This window comes from Podarcis muralis, chromosome 3, assembly GCF_964188315.1.
Source record: "Podarcis muralis chromosome 3, rPodMur119.hap1.1, whole genome shotgun sequence".
NCBI classification, from domain to species: domain Eukaryota; kingdom Metazoa; phylum Chordata; class Lepidosauria; order Squamata; family Lacertidae; genus Podarcis; species Podarcis muralis.
The window spans coordinates 61,665,662-61,692,761 of NC_135657.1; the positions used below are offsets into that span (position 1 = coordinate 61,665,662).

At 43.2% G+C, this 27,100-nt stretch overlaps 1 protein-coding gene across 1 annotated transcript in view; it reads right to left on the bottom strand.

Annotated features, from left to right (window-relative positions):
• The window catches only part of PDE7B (phosphodiesterase 7B), a 161,652-nt gene extending 144,703 nt beyond the window's left edge, over nt 1-16,949 (bottom strand). The window contains exon 1 of the mRNA XM_028723498.2: nt 16,068-16,949. Within this exon, the coding sequence (XP_028579331.1) occupies nt 16,068-16,184 (117 nt within the window). The 5' untranslated portion in view covers nt 16,185-16,949. The remainder of the gene's footprint in view (nt 1-16,067) is intronic.
• Between the last annotated feature and the right edge of the window lie 10,151 nt (nt 16,950-27,100).

Consider the following 27,100-nt stretch of genomic DNA (forward strand, 5'->3'; position numbering starts at 1 on the left):
AACAAGCCCTTCAGCTACTGATCTGTGCCTACTTTATCCACCCCACAATTACCTCCTGCGTGTTTCTCTCTTTGCCTAATGCTTTGCTATATTTTCTCCTGCATTCTGGCTGCAATCCTCAACTCACTTACTAGTGAGTAAGCCCCACTGAACACACTGGGACTTTTAAAAAAATAAACACGCCTAGGTTTGCACTGCATTTCTTCCTTGGGAATCCGTGGACAGATGCCCTGACAGCTTTACTGCTAATGCATTATCCTTACAAATGATTTTACTTCTGTTATTGGACCATTTCTGCAGCAAGCTGTGTTTGTGTTGAAAGAGGAAGCATTAAGTCTGCTTGTCCAACAGCAGGCAAACAGGAAGTCGGCTTTTCGTTTACATCCCCTGTCCTGCCTTATTCATTCGGTTCTAAACTGTCTGGGTAGAGCATGTTGCTCTCTATGGAATGGCTATAGCAGATAGTAGTAGCTTTTCGGCCAGTTAAAATCTCAGAGAGTTGATGAGAATTTCCAACTTGAGCTGAACCATTTAAAGAGCTGTGGCAAGTCCCAGAAAGTGCAATTATATTTCCAAGAGCATGGCAGTAATCTTGGAGAAAGCTCTTAATGAATCATAGGCGAGGCACGCTTCTTAGATGAAGCATATGTTTTTTGCTACTATCTTTCACAGCTCCATTTTGTGGCGTGGTGAAATCCATAGGAAAGCCGCTTAAGGGCGCGGCCAAACTATTTTGTATCTACTCCTGAAGTGCATTAACTAAAAGATGGTCTTAAAACATAAAAAGACAAAAATGACCCTTTATTAAAGCTTAGAGATGCTGTGTATTTTGGACGTGACACAGACATCTGATTGGAAGGCTGCCTAATGCACTGCTACAGACGTATAATCAGCAGATGGAACTCTGGGTCACAGCTCTCAGATGAAGTGAACACAAGGCCATTTCTCCTTTGGAGACTTGATCTGGCTTTTGAATTTAAAAATTTAGAACAGGAACGGAATGGATTTTTTCTTGAATAAGGACAGCTTAGCTCAACGGTGCAGGGGCCTTGTCTACTACAGTACCCAAAAGCTAAGTTGTCCCTTCTAGAGAAGGAAGAAAGACTAATGGCAAAGTCTGCTTTTCAAAGATACAGAAAGGCTGGTTCTACGGGCGACAGTCATAGGCTGGCATTCAAATAAGCTTTACTCAGAGTAAACCTATTGAAATTAACAGGGGGTGGAGGGGCTCACAGGCCCCAAGAGGATCTTGCTTGTCCCATAGTCAAAGCCTTGGGCGCCAGCAAAAAACAGGCATGGCTCCATCTCTCAATTGCCCAGGCTGCTTCTAGCTTCTAGTTCTCTCTCACACAAATCTGGTTTCTGTATTTCTAACTACCAGACAGTTGTGGAAGGGGGCTCCACCCATTTGCTTTCTGGCACAGAGCCACTTCCTTTGTTACTTTAGTGACCCATAGTTTGGGGACCTTTATGGTCCCTGTCTGGTTAATTCAGCAATTGAATTCCTGCTGCAGCCAGGAATTTGAAGGGACTCAGGCATGCAACCTACCCCCACCCACCTCCAAACACACAACAGTGTGTGTGTGTGTGTGTGTGTGTGTGTGTGTGTGTGTGTGTGTAGAGCCAAAAGAGTAGCAATGACTAATGAAAGTACACATGGAATGCACTATGTATAAACATTGTATAGTATTCTTCAGAATGAAAGTTTTTTTTACAAAAAAAAAAAAAATCCAGTGCAGAATCTATCAAAGGCTTCCACAGACTTTCTAAAAAGACTGCAACTCTCACCACAATAGTTTTTGGGATGTGGAAAATACTGGAGACTTTTTATTATGAGAAACTGGGGAGTGGAATTTGATTCTCAGTTTTGCTGGGCAATAAATATAAAACTGTGTCATTGTTTTGTGAATTTTCTCATTACTCTGTTGCCGCACTAGATCTCGGCGTTCAAATAAGTACTCTTCAGCCTTCCAACCCAGCTAGCAATTGTGTTCCTTCGTCGCTGAAGTCCTACTCTAAATTTGTGCTATCATAAGAGTTGTCATGGTAATGGCGAACATGAGGTCAGCGTCCGTGGCTGGAGTGAAATCCAAATGTTGTTATTCAGACTACTCTTATGTGAAAAACTGGAGAAAAGAAAAGAAAAGAAACTGGAGAAGAGAAGAGAAGAGAAGAGAAGAGAAGAGAAGAGAAGAGAAGAGAAGAGAAGAGAAAAGAAAAGAAAATCAGACTAGACAGAACCTCCCCCCTCTTCTGCTGCCACCAATACTTACAATTTCAAAGAGCAGGAGAAAGGAATTTATAAGTTTATATAAATAGCTAATAAAAGCCAAGAGTGCATATTCTCCAACATTCTACTGATGAAAACAAACATTTGAGCATTTGTAACATCACAGCAAGGGGTCGCAACCTGAGTGCCACACACACACACACACACACACACACACACACACACACACACACATCCAGCCAGGTGAATGATTGTGAAGGCCCTTCTTCTAGGCATGGCATTCCTTTCCCTTGCAGTGGCCTGTCTTGGCCTGGCTCCTGAAGTAAGGTCTATGTTTACGAGTGGCCGAGCATTGCAAGCAAAATGCTTATGAGAACACCTTCGCTCCAACACCCTTCCTTCCTTCTTTCCAACAATAAGACACTTCGGGCCAGGGAACTTCAGAATAAAGAAGCAGCAAAAAACAGTTTCTTCTTCAAATCACCTCTCCATGGCTCCCCCAAACCTTCAGTATTCCAAACTTGTTGGCAAGTGTAAAACAAGTGTCCTGAATTGTAAGAGGGGTGTATTTGGAGTAGAAACATGGAGGGCCTCTCTCCCACACTACTCTGGTTTAAATTTCCTCTTCCAGTGCAGCAGTTTCTTCTTCTTCATCTCAAAATAGGATCAGGATTCTCCAGATAACCTGTTTATTGAGCATTCATCCTGACTTGTTTGCACAATGCCTGCATGGACATTATAGGCTGTCCCCTGTTTATTGAGCAATCATTCTGGTTTGTTTGTGCAGGGGTTACATATGACTTCCTGCCAATTTATTGTTGCCCTACACCGTCTAGTGCAGGGCTGGGAAACTCTTCTTGGACCACGGGCTACATTCTCTTCTGGGGACCCCTGGAGGCTGTGCACAGTGGTAGACCTACATATTGGAGGCCCTGAACCTTGACCTGTTATGGGGGCCCCACCAATGAGGTCTGGCTAAACCACTGTTATTTTCTTCCAGGGGGGAATGAGAGAAGCCAATATAAAGAGATCCACTCACCGCTAGTTTCTACACACACACACACATGCCTCTATCCTCCATGCTGCAGCCAAGCAAGGGGAATTAACAGAGTTCAGGGACAATTAACCAATCAGGTTAAAACACTTGAGGACTGGTGAGCCTGGGGAGAGAGTGTGGCATGGGGAGATTCCCATTAGCCCAAAGAGCCATATTTGAAGAGGCTGGCCTAAGTTGCTCCACCCTGTTCTAGTGTATTTCTGCATCACTTTCCTTGCTGCAAAAAGTCTGTTTTTTGTGGGGTGGTTGCACCAGAGTGTTTTAACCCACTTTAATTGCACAAACCTAAATTTGTTGTTACAGAACTGAATCTCCCCCACAAAATGGTGATAGTCTGAAGGTGACCTTACACACATCTGCATGTAATCTATAGATAGTGCCACTGCCTACAATATTGCTTTCGTACAAATATTTGAGATAATGTTTAATAATGGATCTGTTTGAACTCATTATAGAATAGCTGCGACTCAAAACACATTTAGTTGCATTAACCATCTGGATAGACACCGGGGGTGGGAAGGTAGGATGGAAGGAAAGTAAAGCAATCCTATTTTTGTGTCCGCACAAATACAACAGCTCGCATCAGTGCCAGAGACAAGGTGCTCCTGCCCTCCCACCACACACATGGAGAATTAACTTCCAGACAGATTCAAGGATGGGGCTGAAACACGATTAATTGTACAGTACTGTGCGGATATGGGTGCACAATAGCACAGGTTTGTTTGTTTTTATTTTTAAAAATGCTCCTAATCTTTGCAAAATGCAAAACAGAGATAGGACGGTAATCTGTCAAGGATAAGCATCAGAAAACTGGAAAACAGATGGAGGATGCAAAACCGTTTGCAGGTATCTGTAATTTTGAATAACGCCATATCTTGTATAGGACGCTTGACAGCCAAACTACATGTTACACCCAGTTTCATGTTTCTTCAGCAACAGCACCATCCGCTGGTATTTTTCTTGTTGTTGCATTTTCAAAAAAACCCCTGAAAAGTAGCCCCAGAAGCTGTAGTTGAGAGTGTTAGACCAGTGGGGTAGTAAGTGACCTGTCCTTCCTGTCATTCATCCACTTAAATCTCACATCCCACACAACTGTTTCCCCTCCCCACAAAATCCAGATTTTGGTCTTCTACACAAAGCTAGGCATTCTCCTCTCTCTCACTTTCTTTTCCATTTTTAAGTACTAGTATAAAAGACCACATTATAACACTGTGGTGTTTTTTTGTTTCCTCTATGCATTGTATATCTTCATGTGTTTGGGTCCATGAATAATATTAGGATGCTAAACCAGAAAGTGACATAAAAATATATATTGACGAGTTTTATTTTTACTGGTGGGACTTCACACATAGTACCAAATGTGGAGGAGGTATCTGACATAAAAGCTGGCATTTACCATGAGCAACAAAATGGAGTCTTCCTCGCCTCTATTAATGATCCTCATATAGAGAGAAAGGAGTTCTGGTGGAAATCAGAAATGCATTAAGCCATACTGATTATTATATGCATGTGTGTATTCAGGTAAAGAGCAACAGAAACATCATTAGAAATTACTCACTTTCTTCAATGTGGAGTTTGTTCAGCTGTTGCCAATAAAGTTATTGTTTTACTACCCTCTAAATGAGGACAGAAGCTTTTTAACTTCTGAAAATGTTTTCTCTTTTTAAGGACAGAGTTCATCTTCGGCTTGATGTTTTTTTGGTCCAAAAAAGCAGAGAACAGCAAATCCTTTTCTCTACAAACAAAATGTGCTACTTCAATGCTCCCAGTAATTTCCATAGCCTTGCTTAAATTGTTGAAAGTGTTAGAGGTACAGCAGTTGCCAAAAAACTACACTTGGAAAATATATTATGCTTATATGCATATATTTTGATAGAATGAACTTAATGCTTTCAAAAGACGGCTGTTCAGCATGCTGAAATCTCTCTCTCTCTCTCTCTCTCTCTCTCTCTCTCTCTCTCTCTCTCTTTTATCAGCTTCCCACGCACAGCTCTGTAAATGGGACCCCCATCCTGATGCATGGTGACACACTCTGATATTCCACTCTTGGAAAACTGCTTGCTTGGGCTACTCTTGAGGAAAAACCAGCCAAAGCAATCTGGAAAGTATGGCACATTTGAACAAGGCAGTCCTGATGGCTCAGCACTATTTCCTTGCAATGATGTGTGCTTCAGTATCTGTACACTTATGAACTCCTGCTGACAGTTGCCAGCTCCATACTTTTCTTCTCAACACCTCCTGTGAATTTAATTCATCTTGCCATCCTTAAATATAACCTAAGGCTGCCACCACTTAATCAACCCCAGCTTCCAATATATTTTAGTGGGTTTTTTGTTTTGTTTTTAAGTGCTTTAACTCTATGTTTGAGTTAGAGTGCCTGTGTTTTCTTCTCTATCATCCCTGAAGCCCTTCTGGACTCACAGAGTCAGCACTGGACTGCTGGTAGCTAAGCATAGAGTGAGATGGAGTGTGTGGTGACAAGAAGAGCCTGAGGAGAGGCAAACCAGTGGCATCCCTTTTTCCAACAGTTACTGTCTGCCGGTCCTTGCCTTTAGTTTGTGGAGCACATCCGCAGCAGGGAAAAGGAGTGCTAACTAGGAGTCACACTATGGCATCCCAGGTGAGGGGACTTCAGTTGCTGCAGGTGTTCAATGTAGGAATAAAGTGGAGTCAAGCGTTGGCTGGCTATTCTTACAGTGTAGTTGTGCCAGCAATTTTCTTTGGCTTCCCAGCCACAATCCTCCTGAAAGCAACACCAAACCTTACATTATAGTGGTGGTGGCCACCCAACTGCATGCTGATCCATGGCTTTCCTTGCATCTTTCATTTATACTAGACATAACGGCACGAGGTAGCCACTGTGGGCTGCATGTTCAGAGAAGCAAGGCTGATAGATGCAGTGTGCAAAGGGGCACATGAATGGAGACAGGAGGGTGCTGAGGTAAGAGGCTGTATTGCAAAAGGAAGGAAGAGGTGGGTAGGCCCCAGATTTATGAGTAAACATGCACAGGATTGAAATTTACAAGCAGAGCGGACCAAGTCTGGTATCATGCTAATGCGTCAATTAAACATGCACACAATTGAGCTCTGCAGCTGAAGATATGCTTTGGAAGAGACTGGGTAGCATAAATAATCGTATGGAATTTGCTAACATAGCACATCTTCTTAAACACTGACACTGCAGCACTGGCCCCAGATTCAGAGCAGGAGTCTTCCTTTTGTGTGAGTTGGTAAGACTTTTGCCTTATGTGCCATAGCTCCTCACCTTAACTAAAGGTTTTGAGAAATCAGCCAAATTATGCAAATCCTTCGTAGTTTGTGTGTATTTCTGCCAATCTGTCCAGCAAGAATGAAGGGAGGAGAGGAGGGGTTCTGCCCCAGCATCCTGAAGCAGCAGAGGACCCATTTGACAGAATTCAAGCAGCCAGATCTGGGTTGGGAAAGCCAGAGAAATTGTTGCCCTACAGAACAGATGAACTGGCACCAAGCAGCTACGGACCGATGATTTTACAGTAAAACTGTTGGCTCTGTCTCTTTCAAGATCTTCTCGGGGCCCTGAGCTTGCCTCCTCCACCTCCAGAGTTTACCAGATGGAAGGGAGGTCTTAGGCTGCCAAAGGGACCCTGCATTGCCTGATACATGAATAGGCACATGCCTATCATAGCCATTATTCATGATGTCCTGGTGGTAATGAGAGAAAGATTAGAGTTGGGTTGGAGCTGCTGGGAAATGCCACAGTATCTTCTCTTCAAACCTTATGTTGAGTCCTGGGTCCAAGCTTGAATTTATTCTATGTTTGCTAAATTGTTGGTTTTTGATCTATTTGGATTTACTGGCACGCTTTGTAAACTGATTTCACTTCCCTACCCCAGCGCTTTGTACTCGTGTAAGTGAATGATTGTTGTACGCAACTTTGGGCAAAGCCCACTGGAATAGTGACACATAAATAAACTCAATCAACCCATCAAATAGTTGAAATATCAAAGATACCTTTAAGGTACGTTATTTTCTAGAGGAAACAAAGGATCCTCACAATACCAGCCAATTTTTGTTCTTAAAAATTGCTGAATCCCAGCCTTTTGTCATCCGAGTTTCCAGCATGCGAAGAGCTTGTACACCTCATGAAGCAAATTTCATATGGACAGAAGTCATTGTATCAACTTTATAAGAAACAGAATTTTCATCCTTAAACTGATGGAACACTGCAAAGCTGTCCTACCATCACTGTGGAGCACAACTGGAGAGCATGTGGTTCTCCAGATGTTGTTGGGCAGCAGCTTCCATCATCCCTGGCAACTGGCTAACCTGGCTGGGCTGATGTGAGCTGGAGAACAGCAGCATTTAGAGGGCCACAGGTTCCCTATCCCTGCTGCAGAGCTTTTCATGTGACTGTAATCAAGCAGTGGGAAAGGAGGTGGGGAGAACTGAGAAGTCTTCTGGTCTCTTTTCAGTCCTGCAGTTCTTAAACATTCTTTTAACGTGTATTATTAATCTTTTTCATAAGCCTTTCGTCCCAAAGTTATGGTGGAGGGGAAGGCCCTATGTGCTCATTCTGTATCCACTTTTTCCATCCCAGAGAGAAAAATAAGATTTTTCAAAAGGATTAGAAGAGGGAAATAAGTTGTGCGTCCACAAAAAAAGGGCACAAGGAATCTTCACTTTCTAGGCTTTGCTAAGTGTAAAGGTATTGCACTAAGGGGGAGTGGAAAGAAAGGGGACAGTGTTGGAGTCATGCATTGATTTGAATTTATATTGGCAGATGCTGCATGAGGTGTCATGTTTGTTCAAGTTTTGTTCCACAGCGGTGGAATCATAGATGAAGAAAACAGACTTGGTTGGGATGGCTGCAAATGTCTTGGCTAACCTGTAAACACCTCATTCATTTTCCCCATTTGAAATCTCAAATGCCATAGAGGCCCATGGACTCAGCATCTTCTTAATCAGATACTTATACATATTTAAAATAAGGACCCTTCTAGTCAAGCCTGAACAAGCCTGAACAAGGTTTGGTGGCAGTTTCCATCACTATACCAGTTTACAAATCACTTTGTGAACTGCATTCAGCTACCCCTACCTAAAGCTCTTATCAACAGGGTACCCTGCACATCAAATGGATTTCTTGATCTCAGTAGAGAACATTTTTAAAACAAGGAAGCTATTTAATAACCCTAGGGGTGGATTCACGTGTGGGGAATATTGCATTAGATTTCCTGATTATAACGCTAGCTCTTCTGTCACGTTTTTTAATGTTCCTTCTACACTGCAATAACCTTTGTATTATGGAACTGTGGCTTTTGGACCAATATACCTGCATGTCATGCTAAATTTCATCCACACCAGTGACACAATAATGAACATCATCAGACAGCATCACTACTCCCACTCTTTTTGAACATGCATGCACCATGATCCCCCCATGAAAACAGCAGGAAAGAACTGGACGTCGGTATACTGCCCCAAATTTTATTCCCACAATAGTCTTACATGATGCTTGTTGTACTTCACTGCTATTGCCTATGCATATATTTACAACAGGATAATGCATACTAAAGATGTGCTGAACAACAAAGGAATCGTACCTATACCATCTTCAGCCAAACATCCCTGTGTGCCCTGTGCCCTGACATACTGACAAATACGTGAATGCCAGATATGCATAATTGTAACTCCTGATTTTTTAGGTGTAGGTAAGCTGCCATTCCATCTTGTGCCCATTGGAAAAGATGCACAACATTTCCTTGTGGGTCATTTTGAAGGCCAGGATAGGCAGGTGAGATCTCACTGATTCAGCAGAAATTCTGCACCAGCTGAAGCTTCTGAACCATCAGGCAGCCCTACATATAACGTGTTTCAGTAATCCAGCCTAGATGTTACCAGAGCATAGACAACAGAAGTTAGGCTATCCCTGTCCAGGATAAAGTGGTGCAGCTGGGCCACCATCTGAAGCTGATGGAAGGCACTCTGCACCATGAAGACTACCCAGACCTCAAGTGACAGCAGAGGATCCAGAGTTACCCCCAAGTTATGCCCCTGTGCCCTCAACAAGAGAAGGCAATCTCCCAGCCATCTGGTCTATGGAACCACCCAATAGCAGTGCTCAGTCTGATCCAGACTGAGCTTCAGTTTGTTGGCTCTCATCCAGTCCATTATCAAGGCAAGACATTGGCCCAGCACATCCACTGCCTCACCTGAATATTGGCCATCCTGCTTAGTTCTAATGGGAACTGAAGTCTAACAATATCTAGAGGCTGCAGGTTCCCCATTCCTGTGCTAACCCCTAATTTCCTGTATCCTTGGTTTAGTGGTGGAGGATCTGCTTTGCATACAGAAACTTTGTCTCAAAGCACTTCAGTAACAGATAATGTGCTTCTGATCCATCTATTCAAATGAGGAGGGATGGTTGAGCTGTGATGCAAATTATATGGAACTTTTATAACAGCTTTCAGGGAGACTTTGTCTTTTAGAGGACACTTAACATGAGCACTATTTTCCTCTGGTGGGACATGCTCTAGATCTTGCATTAAATGCTGCATGTGCAGCAGATGCTCGCTTTGGTGTGGCGTCTGATGCAAAGCCTTTCATTCCCATTTTTGCATGTGTTACCTTGGCCAGTGGGCTAGCTTGAAACAATACCCAGTGCCTTTTGCAATTCTGTTTTTTAAAGTGGGAGGAAGAAAATTTAAAGTCTGCTTCTTCCTTGCAAGCTTAAGTCTAACTCTATCTTCCAATTAGAATAATTGCAGCCTACTTGTCGGCCCACCTCCGCTTTGCAAATCAATATTCATTCCACATCTGATAACTTACACGCAAAGGAGCAAGAGACGCACAGAGAGGCTGCATGTTGTTCCATCTCAAAGGTGGCAGGTGGCTGCATTTCAATGTTATGTTATGTACACGGGAGATGTGTTTACACAACATTTTTACCAGGGGGTTTACAGCTAAACTATTGCTGTGAGTCCCACTGCAAATGCTTGCATTTTCTCATGGCTGAATGTCAATTCCAATGCCACGAAGGCTGGCAGCATAAACCCCACTTGGTGGAAATTCCTCGCAGGCAGCCGCAGTGCCTGGAGACAGGCAGTTAAGTCATGTATCCACAGCAGTGACCAGAGGAGGAATGACCCTTGGGAGGAGCACAGAGAGAAGAAACACCTTGGTGCACCTGTAGCAGCAAAACCGGACACCTTCATCTGCCCCAGCTGCAATAAAACATGTCTCTCCTCTACAGTCACAGCAGGCACTGTAACTCCATTGTGCTTCAAGACAGATGGATGCCAACAACAAAATGCTTATTTTACTGAATGCGTATCACTAGGGAAATGAATAACTGAGCCTTGTATAAACTTGGTGGCTCTTTGTGGTATTCTGTTTATTTATTATAGCATTTATACCCCACCTTTCTTCCAAGGTAGCACACCTGGTTCTCCTTCAGTCTCCATTTTATCTTCACAACAACCTTGTGAGGTAGATTGAACTGAGAGACCCAGTGTGCATGATTGACAGAGTGTGGGCTTGAACCTAGTCTGACACTCTAACCATCACACCACACACTTTTGTATGTGGTTCCTTTATTTATCCTCTCTCTCTGTGTGTGCTTTGCCATGATTCATCTGAAGCTTCATCTGAAAATGTATAAATGATCTTTGTTTTTTATTGGGAATTTGCAGGAGGTGAGCATTTACCCTAATTTGCTTGCACAGAGATAATCAGTCTTCCTGTTAATCTAATTTTTAACCTGCACTTTTCAGCACATTCACTGTCACTTTCCTAACTGCATTTTTTGTGGATTTGTTGTGACAGAATGCTTCAATCCACCTTAATTGTGAAAACCTACATTTTCAGTATTGGCATGAATGCTTAATAAACAGGTGCTCTGGAGGAGCCCAAAGCTTCCTGATCAAATGTGATGCCCTTCACAACCCAATATTTCTGCAAGTAGATGCAACATAATTAAAGTTGCTAAAAATAAACCACAAAAAATTACAACATTAAACGTAAAACAGTAGTACAGTAGTATAGGTTATCAAAAGGGGCAAAATAAAGATTAAGGCTGCATACACACAACATTTGATTCCAGAATCAATGGAGACTGAGTAGTTCTTTTTTCTGTGTAGGCCACCCACAATCTACATCTATTGCATATGTTTTAGCCTAAAAAGAGCTTATTGAGAAGCTGGTTTCGTTCTGAAAATAAAAGCCCATTGCAGATTGATGCTGCAATACCCTGCAGCGTGCCTATTTGGAAACAGATGTTGGTGGTCCTGGCAATGGGCCACCATTGGTCCACATCTGCTCAATGACATAGTGGGTGGGCATATACCAAGGTCACAATCACCACTTCCTTCCTCTTCATTCACCTGGGACATTTGCAGGGAGGAAAAGGGGAGTGTTTTCAAATGCATATCAAGTAACCACACCCAACCTCGTGGACAGTAGGACCTAGGATCAATCTAGACTGAAAGCAGCATGTTGAGGACAAACAATTTTGGATTGGGGGGAAAATAACAAACTACATTTGGTTAGTGTGCATGCAGCCAAGGCAACCAAGAAAACCAGAGAGGACAGTGGATGCAAAGCTCATCTCCTTCTCCTCTTTTCAAGTCTTTATAGCAATATACTACAACCTCCCACTCTTTCGGGCCAGAACTGGCTCCTAATCTTTTCTCCAATTAAATTATAGCAACATTTTGTTCATAGGCTTCACACAGTCAATCATCATCATGTCAACAGATTTCAAACACATCCATATATCTGCAGCCCCTGCTGGAGAAACCAAGTGTCTGGTTATTTATATTGTGTGAAGAGAGGACTGTTATCAGGCCACTGGATACAATTCATTGTTTCTGTGAGTGATGACAAGCTTCCTTCCTGTACTTAACATCTGATTAATGTTTGACATATTTTAATGAGACCATTGAGTAGTCATGAAGAGGAAATAAAGAAGGCCTTGTCGTGGTCCTCTTCGGAAGGGACAAGATTGAGAAAATGTACGGAAGAATGCTGGAGACAGAGAAATACCAGTGAAAAATAAATGTATGACGTGCCTCCCAGTGACTAATTTGCAACTCATTACATTATTTAGAAACAATGGAAAGACTAAGGCTTGGTTCAGACACCCACTGGTTCTACAAAAGTGGTCATGGGAATTGGGGTGGGAGCAAGGGCTGCTAGTAGGCTTGCAGCCTGGTGGAGACAGCATGGAGGCATTAGTAATACAAACCAGGGCTTCCATGTGTGACCCAAACATGTGGCTGCTGTGACTTCTGCAGTTATGGAGGCTCTTTTTGGGATAGCCTGGGTTGTGTAAATGTTAGTGGCTGTCCCTAAAATCACCATGTAGAGGCCTCAAGTCCTACAGTCAGCACCACTGTAGGATCTCCATCAAGCTGTGAGCTAGCCAACAGTCCTGCGCACTCAACAGCTGTCTGAAATAGACTTCAAATTATCTTATACAAATGGGTGTGATTCCAAGATGGGGAAAATGCCTCCATGGCTTCCTGATCTTGGTCAAAGCCTGCTTTCTTCTCCTTCCCACACTATTCTACCTGCTGCGTTCCTCTGTCCTTGTTCCATCCCCTTTTGTTTGGACATTCAACTAAGAGCGTGGCCTGGAATGGCTTCTGCCTCTAGACCTGGCTTTGCTCTCCATCCTGATGCAAGTCCCAATCCAGCCAAGATCTGTAGTTCTATCTCTCCGCATGCTTAACTGCCTGTGGACTGGATTTGGTAACTGGGAAGTCCTAGTATACTGGAACAGGCGGTCACCCCTTGCATGGACGCAGCAACTGCGCCAAAGTGAATGCTACACTTGCAAAACTTTGAAGCAGATTAGCCAACTTGGTGCCCTCCAGATGTTTTGGATTATGATTCCCATCATATCCGACCATTGGCCACAACCTCTGGCGGGCACCTCCTTGGCTACCTCTTCAGAAGAACGAGATAGCAGGACACCATTGCTTAACGCAGGCTTCCTCAAACTCGGCCCTCCAGATGTTTTTGGCCTACAACTCCCATGATCCCTAGCTAGCAGGCCCAGTAGTCAGGGATGCTGGGAATTGTAGTCTCAAATGATCTGGAAGGCCGAGTTTGAGGAAGCTGGCTTAACCATAAGTCAAAGAAGAATGAGGCCCTGTTTTCTTTCTGACTCATCAGGCACCCTTAGAAACTTGATAACAAATCCTCCCCCTGCCATTCAAATCAAGATCTGCCATATAACCAACTACATATACTTCTCTGTCTGTATTAGCTTGTCTATCTGTGTATCTGAAGAAGCGTGCATGCACACGAAAGCTCATACCAAGAACAAACTTAGTCGGTCTCTAAGGTGCTACTGGACATTTATTTTATTTTTTATATATATTTTTACTGGGGTTGTGAGGGTGGGATGGGTTCAGTTAGAAACAACTTTGGGAATAGAGCATTCCCACTTTGCATTGTTCATTTTTCTCTCCCACCATACAACATTGACCCATCTAGTTTGCTATACATACTTCATTCCTGGTAAACCAAAAGGGTAAGTGGTAATGTATCTGACGGTATCATAGAAATGTATAAAATCCTGGCTGTGGAAAGTACAACCCTGGGCTAAAAATAAATATTGCTTCCTAAATGGCCCAAATTCTGCCCACTAACTGCCAGAAAATAATGCCTTATCACTGGGCATTTTTAGGAAAGTGCAAATGATCTGTTATCCTTCCTCTGCTTTCCTCTGGGCTGGGTGGAAAGCTTAGAATGAATGAGTGATTTCCTCCTTCTATTCTTCTTTGCAGCAGGACTGTGGCATTCTAGATGTTGTCAGACTCCAACTTCCATCATCCCCAATGGTCAATAGTTAGGGATGATATGAGTTGCAGTCTTCTGAAGGGCCGCAGGTTCTTCAGCCCTGGCTTATAGCCTCTAAATTTCATTGCTTGCACCACAAAAATAACATAAGATGGGATGAATTAGCCCCATATATAGGAATCACCTCCTCCAATACTGCTTCAATACATGACTGTTTCTTAAGACCTAGGGGACCCTATTAGCTGTCCCAACTGTGGCAGAGGCATGGCTTGTTGGGACAAGAGAAGAAGCCTTCTTGGTAGCTGCATCCAAGTTATGAAGTATCTTGCTCTGCAAGGTTTGCTTGACTCCTTCCCTTGCCATTTCCTGCCATTTTATGAAAACTTTCCTGTTCCAGTAAGTTTTTCTCAAGCCTGTTTAGGGCTTTTATCTGCTGAGCCTGTTTCAGTTCTTATATTGTGCATGTTCTCTCTCTCTCTCTCTCTCTCTCTCTCTCTCTCTCTCTGTGTGTGTGTGTGTGTGTGTGTGTGCTGTTGTTTTATGATGAGATCATCCTATTTCAACTGGTGTTAGCTGTTCTAAGCCATGTTAATGCATTAGTGGGATATAAATCTTTTGCAGAAATAAAGGGAGACACTATTGCATATGTACACAGAGTGATGATTTGTTCCCAGTTGAGAATGCTTATTTGGGAAAGGACAGTCTCCCCTTGCCAATTCTGTTACACTGCAGGTCTTATAACAAGACTTGTAGTTCTGTAACCCATTGTGAAATAATAGGCTTATTTACACGAGCTCACAGGTTGTTACTGTGAGGCAAGTAGGAACTTTCTATCATAACAACCCTATTTTGCTGCTGCTGTTTTTTCTGAAAGCAGCAGCCACCAACATCGTATATCAAGCACGTTTAAAATACATGTAGACACACACACACACACACACACACAGAGAGAGAGAGAGAGAGAGAGAGAGAGAGAGAGAGAGAGACGATACAAAATGCAAGGAAGAAACTGGAGTAGTCTAATTTTTCCTAAATATGGTGCAGTCTGAAAGATTCAGGTGCTTTAGAAATATTTACATGCAACTTTTCCATAATGCAGTCTTTTGCCATTCTGAAATTATTATTGTAAACCAGGTATAGAGAAATTGTTGTGGGACTCCAACTCCCATCAGCCCCAGCCAGCATGACCAATGCCCAGGGGTGATGGGAGCTGGGGTCCAACTGGTCCCCACTCCCCTGCTGTAAACCCAAACACAGCAGAAAACTATGGAAAATGAATTCAGCCCTTAACAAGGAGAATTAAGATAAGGCAGGTGGTGGGAAACAAAATAAAGCCTTGACTGTCCTTGTGAGGCAAAAGCTAGTGCAAATGAGAAAGAAAAACCTAGAAGGATTCTGAGCAGTATTCAGATTTTGTGAAACCAGTCCTCTCTGGTCCACTTTTCAGGCTGCATCTTCTCAGCATTATCTCTCTCCTGCTTCCTTGCCCTGAACAAGACTTGATTATGTGCTGGATCTTACCCGGTGACCCTAGCTGACTTCCTTTTCCACACAGAGCAACGGCAGGATAATTAGTCAAAACCAGGACGATGGCTTGCTTAGCCAAGCTCGTTTTTCTACTTTGACCCTACAGTTAGTCTCTCCTGGCCGACAATTGCCATTCTGCAGAAGGGACAGCGCCAGATACGCTGCCTCAGCTTACAAATGCAATATGAGACAAACAGATTTAGACATTATTGCTGTACATGTTATAGGTCCAGTAAAAGAGAGAGAGAGCACCCAAGAGAGAAAATCCAAGTCCATACTCCACTAAAAACATATAAAGATGCATAGGTAAATACCATTTGTTTTGTCTCAAATCAGTCACCTAGGGCAGCTGGCTGTCTCTGCCTCTTGATGTCTTGCATTTGAGCTGGATTCTACCCCCCACCCCACCCTTGTGCAGATCAAAGGATCTAATCATGTGAACACAGCAGAACCCAAAGTGCTCAAACTTACCTCAGGCATGGACAACATGGGAAGCTTGTTCTCGAGTTCCTCTGACCTTGATGAAAGTTCCTCCCAGAAATCACATTCATATTCTTGTTCCTTCACCAGACCCAGTTCGAACCACATAAACTTGGAAGTGAAATCTCACTGATTTCAAGGGAGCAGCATTCCAAGCAAGTGAGCTTCGTATCACAGCCTTAAGCACAACTCTTAACAATTTGACACGGACCTATAGAAAGCAATCTGGGAATCTCCGTCTACAGGACCCATTTCCTATTGGTGCACCTAACTGAGGTGGATATACATGCCAGATTTTGTTTTATGGGACTGTTTTCTTTTTAACAGTTGGAAGTATCCCTGAGTGAGGCAGGGTAGGGTACGTGCTTTCCAAATTAATAAAATCAATATGCTGTCCCTGCAGAATTTTTTCCCCAAAAAACACTTCTCTCTTTCTTTCTTTTTTACAAATGCTTTTTTGTAATACATAAATGCAACAATGGCACTTCAGTTTAACCTTCTACTGCCATGACTTGCACTAATACCAAGAAGCAATATTGCTTACATTTTAACATACAGGTATTTTTCCACCTTCAGAATTTTACTTCTGGGCCAGGGAGTGGGAAGAGAAAGAGAGAGCTGAGGGAAGGTCACAAAAAAACAACCAACAACAACCAATGAAGGCCATCTGCTCAGAGCTGTGAAACAATGAATACAGATCCACCTCATAAGTAGCTGCTTCTAATTATGAAATTCACTATACTTTTCTCTCTAGAATAATATGAAAAAAATACTCTGGAAAAGAGTGTCACTATGGCACTGGATAGAAAACTGCCTAGAAGCACTCCCCCCCACCCCTAATGCCACAGGCCAGGAAATAATTTCTGCTCCAAAGCTAACAAACTTAAAATGTGCCATTTCCATACCTCTTCCCTCACACACGCCAGTTCGATCCAGGCTGAGGCCTCTGAAAGATATGCTGCAAGAAGCAGGCGCTTGGGAGGCACATGCTGTAGCAGCACTGTTCTGACATTTGCTAAGCACCAGAGTCCCTCAAGTGACTGGGAGCTAAGCCATTGACGTCACTGAACAATAGGCAAAATATTTCCTCCTCCTCCATAGCCCTGAACTGTAAACACCAAGCCTGAACACAGCAGGCTGAACATTTGGGGAGAGGTGGGAGAAAGAGAATGTGAGAAGCTCTCAAGCGATGCTGCCTGAAAATAAGCAGCTGCTATTGCTGCCGCAAAACAAGCGTCTTCATCTCCATTCTCTGTGTGTGTGTGTGTGTTGTGTGATTTATGCTGTAAGATTGTTGGAACAGACTTGATTTCAGAGCCCAAAGTAGTAGAAGTGTTATAAGGAAAAACAACATCCCTCTTTACATATATTTCTTTTTTTTTAAAAAAAAAGAAAGAACCTGCCCCCATTGAGCTCATCTGTCCACGTGCCTTAAGTTAAGTCCCAGGGACGCATTTCCTGAAAGAATTAAATTATCTTCCTTTTCAACCAGTGGATATAAGAGGATGTTGAAGAAGCAGCCCAGAGCAAGGGGACAAAGGGGCAGAGAGCAGGAGGAGAAGGAAAGAGGGAAAGAAACATACGGAGTCTGCCTTCAACAGTTAGGAATCTGCCTTGTACTGCACCAGACCATTGGTTCATATGGTTCAGTACTGTCTGCACTGACTGGCAGCAGATCTCCACGATTTCAGACAGAGTTTTCTCTCAGTGCTACCTGGGAGTGCCAGAGTTTGAACCCGGGGCCATTTGCATGCAGATGCTCTGACACCGAGCTGCAGTCCTTCCCTTTCTCTACTGTTCAAATCTGACAAAGGACCTTTCTGTGACCTTCAGTTCCACTCATCACAAGGTGTTGGCAGTGCAACTGTGAAACCCAGCAAGCATTGTGAGACTAATACTCAGCGGTAACTTCTGCAGGACAGTCCCAGACAGTTGCAGTGTACTCTCTTGTTTCTCCAGCTTCTTCAAACTGAACAGCATGAAGAATATTTCTCCTGCATTTTTAAAGCATTCTCCATCAATTAATAAGGAAATTGCATTCAAAAATTATCAGAGGGGGAGAGAGAAGGCTAGTGAAATTATTGTGGGTGGAGTGCAGGGTTCCTTGTAACACTTTGCTTCCTTTCAAGGTGTTTGTGGGTGTCCTTTCTGAGGGGGTAGGTATGAGATGGTGCTAGTGAGGATATATCATTATTTAGAGGCTAGGCAGAAGGTAAGATCAGGATCTGCTTCTCATTTGAATTGCTTAACAATTAGGGTTGCCATACATCTGGAATTTCCCAGACATATCCGGAATACTGTAGTTGGCAGCAGTGTTCGGGTGGAAATTGGCAAATTGTCTGGGAAAATCCCATGTTGGCAGTGTCATTTTCGCTCAAACCTTTGTGTCGTCCCCACACAAAGAAGCTGAACAATTTTGCCAAAAAAAGCTCACTGCTTCAAATATGGCAACCCCATTTAACAATAAGAAGAACATTTGAGGGGGGGGGGGGGTTCTGTGGCAGGACTGTGAGTTTTATGAAGTTCTAGTACTCAGATGCCTGGGCTCTGTGTTCTTTAAATGAAGTGTATGTCCTTTTACCAGGTTCCAGTGATGGAACTCAAGACTCTATGTCTGTCCAAAGGAAGCATGTGGCACCACCACCTGTTCAAAAAGCCTTGTTTTGAAAGGGAAGGTGCAACATCAAACAAGATGAAGAATCACATCTCTGGGTGTGTGCCTTTTGTGGAAAGCTAGTATTCTAGTGAAGATGCTAAAATTCTAATTTAGACTTCTGCTGCCATGCTGGCTTTGCATAGGTTGGGAGTTTTTGACACGAGGCCACTTTAAATCATTTGGTTCTCAAACCTGTATTCTGAAACAGTAGTCTGAAGAGGGCTTTAACCACACTCTTTTTCTGAACATTTTAAGAGAGTCTGGAGTGGAACACGCTTGCAGGAGCCGATGCTCCTCTTGTATGCAAGTATGTGGGTGGGTAGAATTGGATGGTTTGAATGAATGTTTGCATTTGTTTCTGAAAAATCCCATAGACAGGCTAATTCTGTAACTGGGAAATTTGTATGTCTGGATTCTATCTTCGGCGTTCCCCCCTGGATGCAACCCTCCCTGTCCTGGATGCCGTCAGCAATTCATGGTGGTTACAATGATAAGCACATTTCTGCTCTGTCTGCAAAAGTGAACCATCCCCATCCCAGTGAACTGTTCAGAGCTCCAGTGAGACCAAGGTCCAATCTCAGTGCTGAGGCATCTGAAATTAATTAGTTAACATCAATATGTTTATAGCACAGTTCACTGCTGAACTTCAAAATTAACCATATAAGAGATTTTTCAAACGCTAGAAGGAAAGGGGAAAGTGCGAACATTTTTGCCAAATAGGAAAAACTGATTTCATTTACATTTTGGATTTTTGTTTCATAATTTGGTTACTCAGTCATAGCTAAACTCAGGGCTCCCCGCCCCCCAGCTGGAGCTCACCAAAGCTCAGCTCCAACACCTCTCAGGTGGCCACCATTGCCATTGGCTAAACTCAACAGGATTTTGTTCTAAGTTCCACACAAAACATTCACCTTCATGAAAGCACAGAAGACTTCATTCCCTATAACAAATGTAATTGGTTTCTGAAAAATCATCAGTGCACTCAGACTGCTAGTATTTTGTGAGAGGGATTCAGGCACATACCAGGAAACTGGTGCTTTGTTACCCCAGCACACTTTATAAAAGAAACAGAGCTTTCTGCAGGTAGGAAAGTGACAGGGAAATGCAAGGGAAGGTATGGAATGAATGAATGATTCATGGGAAGACATATTAAACATACTGTAGGCAAATCAGGATGAATGGTCACTGTCATATAACCTCCCCACAAGCAAATTAGGATGAATGCTCAGTAAGGCAAGCCCTATGTGTGTGTGTGTTCATGCCTGATGCAGGCTGTTTTGCAAATTGCTCTGTAGCAGCTGAAACTAGCACCCGTTATAATACAAAAGGCCACAAAATGAGCCATTGGTTGCTGTGCTGAGTGAGTCTTAAGCTTTAGAAACTATTCTTCTGTTAAGTAGAAGAGCAAAAGCATACACACACACACACACACACACACACACACACACACACACACTATTCTTCTAACCGACTCATGCCTGCCAGAAAAAATTAAAGATAGAAGCAAACCAAGAAGTTGTCTTAGCCCTCCAAACCAAAATGCAAACCGCATCATTAGATTATACACAGAGGAGGATAAAATGGTATGGTGGTGAATAAAATGTCACTGTGACTTTGAAGAAACATTGCTGGAATATCTGCCCTTCCTTATGCATGAAGAGAAAGACAAACACTCGGTTTAAGCCAATGGAAAATCATAATAACCATATTTTACATTTTAATTGGATTATCTCCAACTAATTAAAAAAAAAAAAGGTCATGGAAAGTAATTACTGTGAATTGTGGAGAAGTCTCCAAAATGAGGATATTAGGAAGCATATTAGGAAGTACCTAGGAAGGTCCCTAAGGAATATTTGAGTAGGAAAAAACTTAACAGAAAACAGAATATTAACTCAAAGTGAAATGCACGGCCATGTGCACAAGAAGTAACTAGAAAAATATGTTGCTACGTGGCTCTGTGAAGTCCCATGAAGTAAATCAATGGCCTCAACATAAGTTTAATTATTTCTATGTGAATGGGCTGTCACACATTCATTTACTTGCATTTTATAGTGTCGTTAGTTGGGGGGGGGGGAGTGGGAAGGTTAGGTGCTTGAGCCCCTTCCAATTCCTGGATCCAGAAAGGTTTAAAATCTAATAGAGGATCCCATTCTTGAATTAGCCAGGCAAGGGCCATAATGGCCCCTTGGTATGGGTCATCAGTATAAGAAAGGAAGTGGCTCCCTCCCTCTCCTGGTTGGGTGTTGGAAGGACAATAGTCAAGAGTGTGGTGTGAGTGTGGGGCTAGAGGCAGTCAGAGTGAGAGCCATGTCTAATTTCTGATACAATCCAAAGCTGTGGCTATGGGAGAAGCAAGACCCTCCTGCAGTGTTGATGCATAAACCCCCTCCACCATAGGCTCAGGTTGTATTTATGTATGAATAAACCATACATCATAAAGACACCACAGTCTCCACTGTTCCTCATTCTAAGGAAACTGAACCCTGGTTAAGCACCTGGAGCCCCTGGAATCTTACCCCACTCAGAGACTGGGGTGGTGTTCCACAATAGCTATGCCTCCACCATCTTGTTGTTTGAAAGAACAGACCCATTCAATGAAATGTGGATGTGTGAAGAGGTTGCATATAATGTGAAGGATTAGATGCACTGAGTTCATTCAGTCATTGTACTCTACTGATCAGCCAATAGTCATGTATCTGCAGTGTGAAACCTCACTCACTGCAGACTTCCTACAAGGAATACTCAGGGGTAAGGGGATGGGGGCCTCCCTGTCCTTGGTTGCTGCTAGGTGGTCACAGCTTTGGTGAAAAATATGCCACCTTTCACAGTTTACTATGTCATGGGAAATTGGACAATTCCTCTGCATGCCTTTACTTAAAGCCTCGCTGCTTTCATAATTCCACTTCTTCTTGCATAATGAGGATGATGCCATCTAGAAGCCATCCTGATACGGCACAAAGAATCACAGAAAGTCAACCAACACAATGCTCAACGTGCTTGCCCTATTTTCAAAGCTGGGTTAAACAGGAATTTGCCAAGTCGTGCATCCATATAACAGAAGAATCTGACTAGATGAGGAAATGAGTCAAAACATCCTTTTAGAGCTCTTTTGCTGCCACTTACCCAGCTACAGTACTAGCTGTGCTATCTTTCCACTCAGCAGATGCATCAGTCATCTCTCTTTAATATCAGATACTCTCTATCACCCTGTCTGATTAGTTCCTCTGCTAGCTGCTGCTTTGATAGAGCGGAAAATATTAGACTGCATCACAAGTTAAGGTGAGAAGTTCAAGAGACCAAGATTTCGTCTCTTGCTGCCTTTTGGTTCTATATAGAACATGCAGGCTGCCAGCCAGTTGTGTATGCGGCATATTGTCAGGTTAGGTTTTAGTAGGTGTATGTCACCACCAGTGCTCACATGGAGAGCTTTTACATGATTTGAGAAAATCCACATGGTATGTAGCTGTCAAACATCATAGCCCATTCAATTAAGCTAGTGTCTCGTGGCAGTTTTCCTAAAATGTGGCAGCTGGAACATTTCAACTGGCCCTAACACAGCTACTCTTCCACAATTTGATATCTTGAAACATGGCTAGCAATACCTGGCACATCATGGCAAGCACTTTTAGGTGCCCATTTATAAGTAGTCCAGCTAAGGGAAATGTCCCTTCTTGCTTGCTGTTCCTCTGCCTTGTTTAAGAGGATCTCCCCGCTTGAAACCCTTGAGCTGAATTCTGCAAAGATCTACTGTGTTGGCATATTTGTATATATGTGCAGTGCCCTCTTCTGGGGGGAACAAATTTAGCTATGCGCAAAATGAGTGGAAATCAGGGCAACTTTGGCATTTCAGAAAACAAGATTAACCTCTGACACATGGAACAATTTAGAAGCAGATACTTGCACAGGCATGCTGATGAATGAACTATGTTAGATGGGGCAGGGGGCTGGAATCCAGATAACTTTGTGTCCTTTAGGGTTTGTCCTTCCTTCTCTCTCTTTTTAAACCTCCCACCACATCTTGCTCCTTCCCTAAGGAAAAGTGAATCTGTCCATTTTGGTTTGTTTGAGTTTCTCTTTTGAATCTTTAGTCTGAAGCTCAGTTCAACACAATGCAGCACAAGGTTGTTGTTTTTAAAGCCCTCATGAAAACCCATCAGCATTTTAGTGTGCATTTCTCCTCAATATACATTTTTTTGCAAAGCATTTTCTGTAATATAACACATTTTGTATGTTATTTTCCCTAACATATGCATTTTAATGTGCGCTTTCCCCCGGTCCATGCATTATTTGGTCAGAGAACTGTATTACAAAATTTGAAGAAGTGCGAACTACAAAGCATTTTGCTTCACATTTTGTTTTGGAACCAAGGCAAAATAAGAAGTAGTCAGAACCCCACTCCACATATAGAACTCATCACACAGCCCCTCTCAGTTGCACAGTATATCATCATCTGAGGCAGGATATAAACAAAACATAAAAGCAGCTGTCACTCTGCATTTTTATCCTGTGGGTGAGCCCAGCTTGACAGACATAGTTGACAGGGAATTCTTAATTGACAGAGATACTGACCCCCAGTGATTTGAATGCAGTTTCCATCGTCATATTGCCTCTCCCTCACGCTTCAGGCAGCCTGTGTGCCTTTATTATTTATTTAAGCACTTCATGTACTTTCATTCAAATAAACATTAATTGATTGCTTTGAGTTCTTGTGGTGCGTTTGGCTGCACAGGAGCTCCACGGAAGCCGCTCAAGGGTGGATACACTTATATGTAAGTATGTTTCAACAGAGCTGAGCTTATTAAGGTAAACTGTGTCTTCGCAGAAAGCCTTCAGGGCTTTAGGCTCCCCATCTCCACCTCTCATGCCTTCACAGGAGTGTTGAATATTTCCTCCTCAAAGCACTCTTCAGGGTTTCACCCATAGCATTTTGCCTCCTGCGGCGAAGAGAAAGATGGTGTGTGTGTCTCTCTCTCTCACACACACACATTCCACATGCAGAAGCTGGATCTTATGTCAACACTGGTGACTCCACTGTGCCTGAGAGCAGAAGCCTGGCTCCAGGGGTGCAGGGCAGGCCAAGGCGCAGCAGTTGGTTGCTGGAAACCACAGGAGGGGAGAGTGCTCTTGTGCATGAACCCTACTTGTAGGTTTCCCACAGGCATCTGGCTGGCCACTGTGAGAACAGGATGCTGGACTAGATGGGCTACTGGCCCGATTCACCAGGATCTTCTTATCTTCTTACCTGGCATCTCACTCTACCTAATATGTAGTAGGTTCCAACCTGGCTCCTCAGTCTCCTAGCTTGCCCCAACTAGGGAAGCTTAGAAGGCTATGCTGTCATTGGGTCCAGGTACGTTTCTCAGCTAACTTAGGCTACTTGTTGTTGTTGTTGTTGTCGTTGTTGTTTTCTTCCCCTCCCTCATTTCTTTGTGAAGGAAGAGAGGGCTCTCCACCTGCTAGTCTTCTAAATCTCTGGCTTCAATGACTCCCCCCCTCCACCTTGGGAGGTGGCCCATCTTCTGTCCCATGGCCTGACCACTTATCTGTGATAGCCCTCTCCAACTCAACATGCTGCCAACTCAAGGGTACGCAGTACCAGACCTCTTTTCTGTTGTTAAAAAGTGTGGCACTTGCTGTAACAACTTCATGGTGAGTACTGGCACCTGTTTTTTTTTTGGGGGGGGGGAGTTCTGCTGCTGGCCACGGCTGAGCTCCAAGGGCGATTTGTCTGTGTCTGATGCTGCAGAAGAGGTGGGCCAGCGGTGGTCCTTATCATAATCACCTTATCATTCAGTTGTAAAACTGCTGCAGGGATGGGGTTCCTAATATCAGAGCTGCCAGCCTATCAGAACTGTGCACAGACATCTTCCCCTGCTTATGGAACTGATTTTTACTGAGCTTGACCCCGTGTTTCTAGAGCAGATCCATGACTCAATGAACTTGATAACACAATGAAAGCAACAGCAATAAAACATATCAATCAAATACCAATTGGTATTTGTGTGTTTTTTCGTTTTTTCTTGTTGTATCAATAAAAATCTTTAAAAAAAACACACATATCAATCATATCAACTAATATATCGTAAGATTGGCAATAAGATGTGACAAGCATTAAAAGCACAAAACCCCTAACTGCAATAAAATCAAGGAGTAGGTGTGTAGCAGATTGTTACTTACTGGGGCTACATATGTAGCCAGACAGCTAAAATTCCCATATTTCCAAACATGATTTGAAATTTTAAGAGTCTTTATAACCCCAATGGAAAACACTCCTTTTGCGACTCCTTTGAAGAGAATTCCCATGCCTGAGAAAGTCTTTTTCTAAACCATATGGCCACCTGGCAGGTGGGGAAATAGTGAGCAGGGCCTCCTCTGATAATCTGTGTGACTGGGGAGGCTCATATTGTAGGAGGTGCTCCTTCAGATGTCCCGGACCCAACACAATTTATGGCTATAAAAGTCCATACCATTACTTGCAATTGTGCCTGGGTACAAATTAGAAGCCAATGGAGAATATATGTAATAGAGTAATATGTTCCACATAATGGGACCCAGTTAGGACCCTCATTGCTCCCTTTTCAACTGTAAACAATTGCTCCAGATTTTGGAGGGCCCTTGGTCCCGCCCTGAGTACACCCACCCACTCTCTACTTCTGTTCTCCTGCCCATTCACTTGCCCTTTCCCCCAGTCCATACAATCACTCAGAGGGAGAATGAAAAGCAAGCAAAGGATGCTCTGCTCACCTTGGTTAGGTGTGAATAAGCAGTGGCAGTAAGGAAAGGCAGCAGGGCTATGAGGCTTCAGAGGTTGGGAGTGGGCCCTCTGCCGTGGTGTGGCTTTGGCAGTTGCCCAATGATGCCTATTCTTGATGCTGGCCCTGGAAGCAATATGTTTGGACATGGTCTGTATCTAGCATATATATATATATATATACAGATTTGCTCCTATAATGCTGAAACTGCAACTAAATATATGCAGAATAGCAAAGAAAGGGAAAGATAAAATATAAAGCCAGATCCTTATTTTCAGACTCGTTATGTCTGTGAATTTGTTGGAATGTGAATCTTAGCACTTCAGAAAGCCAACACAAACCCACTCCCAATGGATTTAAAGCAGAATTTCTGCTTTCTGCATCTGCTATTATGTAAGAGCATTTTCCCGTCTCTCAACTGAATCGCTGCCCACCCTCTAATGGAGAGCCTGCCATGTAACAGGAGGGCTATTCCCTGTGTATTTAACTATGCAGCAAGCAGGAAACAACCTAGAAGTACATGGTGATCTCATTGCAGGGTCATTTTTTCTTACAAGTCTTCTCCAGGACAAGTTGGTGTTTACAACTCAACAGCTGTCATGGGTTATTCCACACTATTACAGAGACTTATGGCACAATCCAAGGAGATGCTGTGCCAGCACAAATACAAGATTGCACTGAGAAGTCCAGTGGCAGTAAAAAGAAAAGAAAAGGCCACAATTTTCAGCCTTGCGCGGTGTGACCTGACATCAACCAGACTGCAGATGCAGTGACAGATATCAGGAGGCTACTATGCAGCTTGTGAAACACGAACACATACCAAAACTATAGTATCTGAAATAAATATTGGTGCTGAGTAAAAAATTTATGTTGGGTGAATCAGTCCATCTTGAGGATAACTTGCCAGAGCAAGCAACTGTGGTGAAACACACACAGAAGCCCACAACTATTCAGTGCTTTCTTCATCATCATCATGAAAATACTGTTCTGTCCCCCCTCTGCCCCATTCTGCTCCACTGCCACTCCTTGCAGCACCAAAACTGGCACACCCATCAGCGGTCACATGTGCGTCGGTCACACACAAGTGGGTCAGTGCCTGCAATGTGTTCTACATCAGACTTCCCTTGCAGCTGGTCTGGAGGCTGCAGCTGGTGCAGAACACTTAGGGTGAGTGGGGCTCCATACTGAACATATCACGGCAATGCTGAGGGGTCTGCACAGGCTTCCTGTTGGCCATGGAGCCAGTTTTCAGGTTCTGCTACTAACATTCAAAGCCCTGAATAAATCCAGACCAGGCTATTTCAAGAAATACTTTCTGCTCCATTGCCCATTAAGGTCATTACAATCGGCAATTGCAACCCAGTTAGTTTTGCCATGGCCTGATGATTATCAGCTTGTGATAACAGAGGCAGGCTTCTTCACTGGTGACACCAGTTTTGTGGAATGCCCTCCCCGCTGAAATACATGAAGCTCCAACAGTATTGGCAGTCAACCAGCTTCTGAAGACACACCTGTTTAGACAACGATTCCCCTGAGTTTGAACTTTGAACGGTTTTAACTTCTTCTTTTTGACTGTTTAATTGTTGTGCTTTTTAACTGGCAACTATTCCCCTGAA